This window comes from Colobus angolensis, unplaced genomic scaffold, assembly GCF_000951035.1.
Source record: "Colobus angolensis palliatus isolate OR3802 unplaced genomic scaffold, Cang.pa_1.0 Scaffold30, whole genome shotgun sequence".
Classification (NCBI taxonomy): Eukaryota; Metazoa; Chordata; class Mammalia; order Primates; family Cercopithecidae; genus Colobus; species Colobus angolensis.
The window spans coordinates 5,694,626-5,697,519 of record NW_012116266.1 but is presented as its reverse complement, the minus strand read 5'-3'; the positions used below and the strand labels follow the sequence as shown (position 1 = coordinate 5,697,519).

The 2,894-nt window shown below is 37.2% G+C and overlaps 1 protein-coding gene across 1 annotated transcript in view; it reads left to right on the top strand.

Annotated features, from left to right (window-relative positions):
* Window positions 1–2,894, top strand: part of NBEAL1 (neurobeachin-like 1) — a 206,959-nt gene that overhangs the window by 154,392 nt on the left and 49,673 nt on the right. Inside the window, exon 37 of the mRNA XM_011949999.1 lies at window positions 766–899. Within this exon, the coding sequence (XP_011805389.1) occupies window positions 766–899 (134 nt within the window). The remainder of the gene's footprint in view (window positions 1–765; window positions 900–2,894) is intronic.

The following is a 2,894-nucleotide window of genomic DNA, read 5'->3' as shown; positions in this document are numbered from 1 at the left end:
CTTTTTAAAAATTATCAATGCATTTTTAAGGGTTTGGCTAGAGGCAATTGCTATAAACTTAAGTTACAAAATACAGTGTTTATTATTATTATTATTTTTTTTTTGAGATGGAGTTTCATTCTTGTTGCCCAGGCTGGAGTGCAATGGTGCGATGCCGATTCACTGAGCCCTCCACCTCCCAGGTTCAAGCAATTCTTCTGCCTCAGCCTCCCTAGTAGCTGGGCTTACAGGCATGTGCCACCATGCCCTTCTAATTTTGTATTTTTTTTTTTAATAGAGACAGGGTTTCTCCATGTTGGTCAGGCTGGTCTCGAACTCCCGACCTCAGGTGATCTGCCCACCTCAGCCTCCCAAAGTGCTAGGATTACAGGTGTGAGCCACCACACGCAGCCTAATACAGTCTTCATTTTATCATACCTTTGTATGTGTACTTATTCCTATAGGCTTCTTATGTCATCCTTTATGTGATAATAAAAGAATGATTAAATCTAAGATACGAACATACAAAGAAAAGGAAAACTCTTTCTGAGGTGTATTCAGAATTATCTTGCATTCAAATGGGAAGGCAGTAGAATAGTTATAGAACTTTAAAATAATTTTGAAAGAACTAGTTTAAATATCCAACACATTTAACAAATGATTTATATAGTATAGAAATTGAATTCCTTTTTCCTAAAATCTTTTGTCAAGAACTAGGAGGTATTTTCTACATAGCATGAGTAACTTTATATGGTATATCAGTCACAAGATTTCTTCTGTTTTCAGGAGTAGGTTTTGATTTCAAGTGGCCTCATTCTCAAATTCGAGAGATTCACCTCCGGCGTTACAACTTAAGAAGATCAGCCCTTGAGATTTTTCATGTTGACCAATCCAACTACTTTCTCAATTTCAAAAAAGAGGTATGTACTGTGGTTTCAGGAAATCCCAAAATACTGGCTTTAAATACGTTTCCAGCTAGTGAGCGCTAATGGAACTTTGGGCTGTATTCTTTTGTCAAGACAAAATGTTAGAGGAAAAAATATATACTTTGGGGGCTAATCAGTGTGTGAATTTTTGTTGAGATTTACTTGTGTTTGAGTTTTGGGGAAGTTCAGTTTTTATATATATGGCTAAATAAAGTAGAATTTTCAGTGCCTCATTACATTCACTTGTGATGTAATATACAATATGTTAGCTATGAGTAGATTTAGTAAATTAGATTGGTTTCAAATTCAAAAATAATGAGGAATCTGTTTCTTCTAGGAATATAGTAAATTCTTAAGTAATGTAAGTTGTTAAGTGCGTATGCTCTAAAGCCAGACTACCAGGGTCCAAGGACTGTCTCCACCACTAGCTATGTAAGCTTGGGCTCGTTACTGAGAATGCTTGGGCCTGTCCTTCCTTCCCTCTCTCATTCACTTGAGGTCAGACATGTATTACAGTTTGACAACTCTCCCCACCTTGCATAGCTCTCCCATTTTCTCTCGCAGGCATCTCCTCTAGTAAAATGCTTGCATTTTAATTCTATCTTGGCATCTGCTTTTCAGAAGATTCACATTAGCACACACAATAACTAATTTTCCATTCTTCCGTGGAACCCAGGTTTACTTATTGATGATTTGATTAAGATGTTTAAAGACCATTCTTCTAGTTTTACAAAAGGAAGTCTTTTTACTGTTACAAGAAAGTTTTCCTTCATAGGAAAATACAAAGCATGTGTTTTATGGAAAGCTGTGTCATATAATTAAACTAAGTCTGCTCCTGCTAAGTACTGGGTGTTTGTATAACTTTATTGTCTTTAAAGCATATTTGTATAAAGTATCTAATCTTTATAACAACCATGAGATTAAATGTAGCAAATTTGACCAGACACAGTGGCTCATGTCTGTAATCCCAGCACTTTGGGAGGCCAAGGTGGGTGGATCACCTGAAGTCAAGAGTTCAAGACCACCCTGACCAACATGGTGAAACCCTGTCTCTACTAATAATACAAAAATTAGCCAGTTGTGGTGGCACATAACCTGTAATCCCAGCTACCTGGGAGGCTAAGACAGGAGAATCACTTGAACCTAGGAGGCAGAGATTGCAGTGAGCCAAGATCACGCTATTGCACTCCAGCCTCAGCAACAAGAGTGAAACTCCGTCTCCAAAATAAATAAATAAATAAATAAATAAATAATAAGGCAGATTCTGGCTGGGTACGATAGCTCACACCTATAGTCCTAGCACTTTGGGAGGCCGAGGCAGCTGGATCACTTGAGGTCAAGAGTTTGAGACCAGCCTGCCCAACATGGTGAAACCCATCTCTACTAAAAATACAAAAATTAGCTGGGCACGGTGATGCACACCTATAATCCCAACTACTCGAGAGGCTGAGGTAGGAGAATTGCTTGAACTCTGGAGGCAGGGGTTACAGTGAACCGACGTCACACCAGTGCACTCTAGCCTGGGTGAGAGTGAGACTCCATCTCAAAAAAAAAAAAAAAAAAAGGCAAATTCCATTATTCCTTTTTTAATAGTTGAAGAAACTATAAGTGAATTTTGTAATTTTGCATTTGTATAGCCCTGAATAATTCACAGTAGTATAAGGATAGATATTATGTTTAATTTACAAATGAGACTAGTAAATTAATTTATTTGCCAAGATGATTAGTAAATTGCAGAACTAAACTTGAAGTATACTTGAGCAAGTTTTCTAATTCAAAGTCTAATAATCCTTCCATGATACACAATAACTTTGGTAAAACATACATGGCTTGATTTCAGCAAGTACAATAGAGAAATTAAAACATAATCTACTCTTTATATGAAATGTCCAGAACAGGCAAACCCATAGAGACAGAAATTAGATTAGTAGTTGTCAGGGAATGGGAAGGAGGCAGAATTGAGAAGTAGCTGTTTGTGACTATGGGATT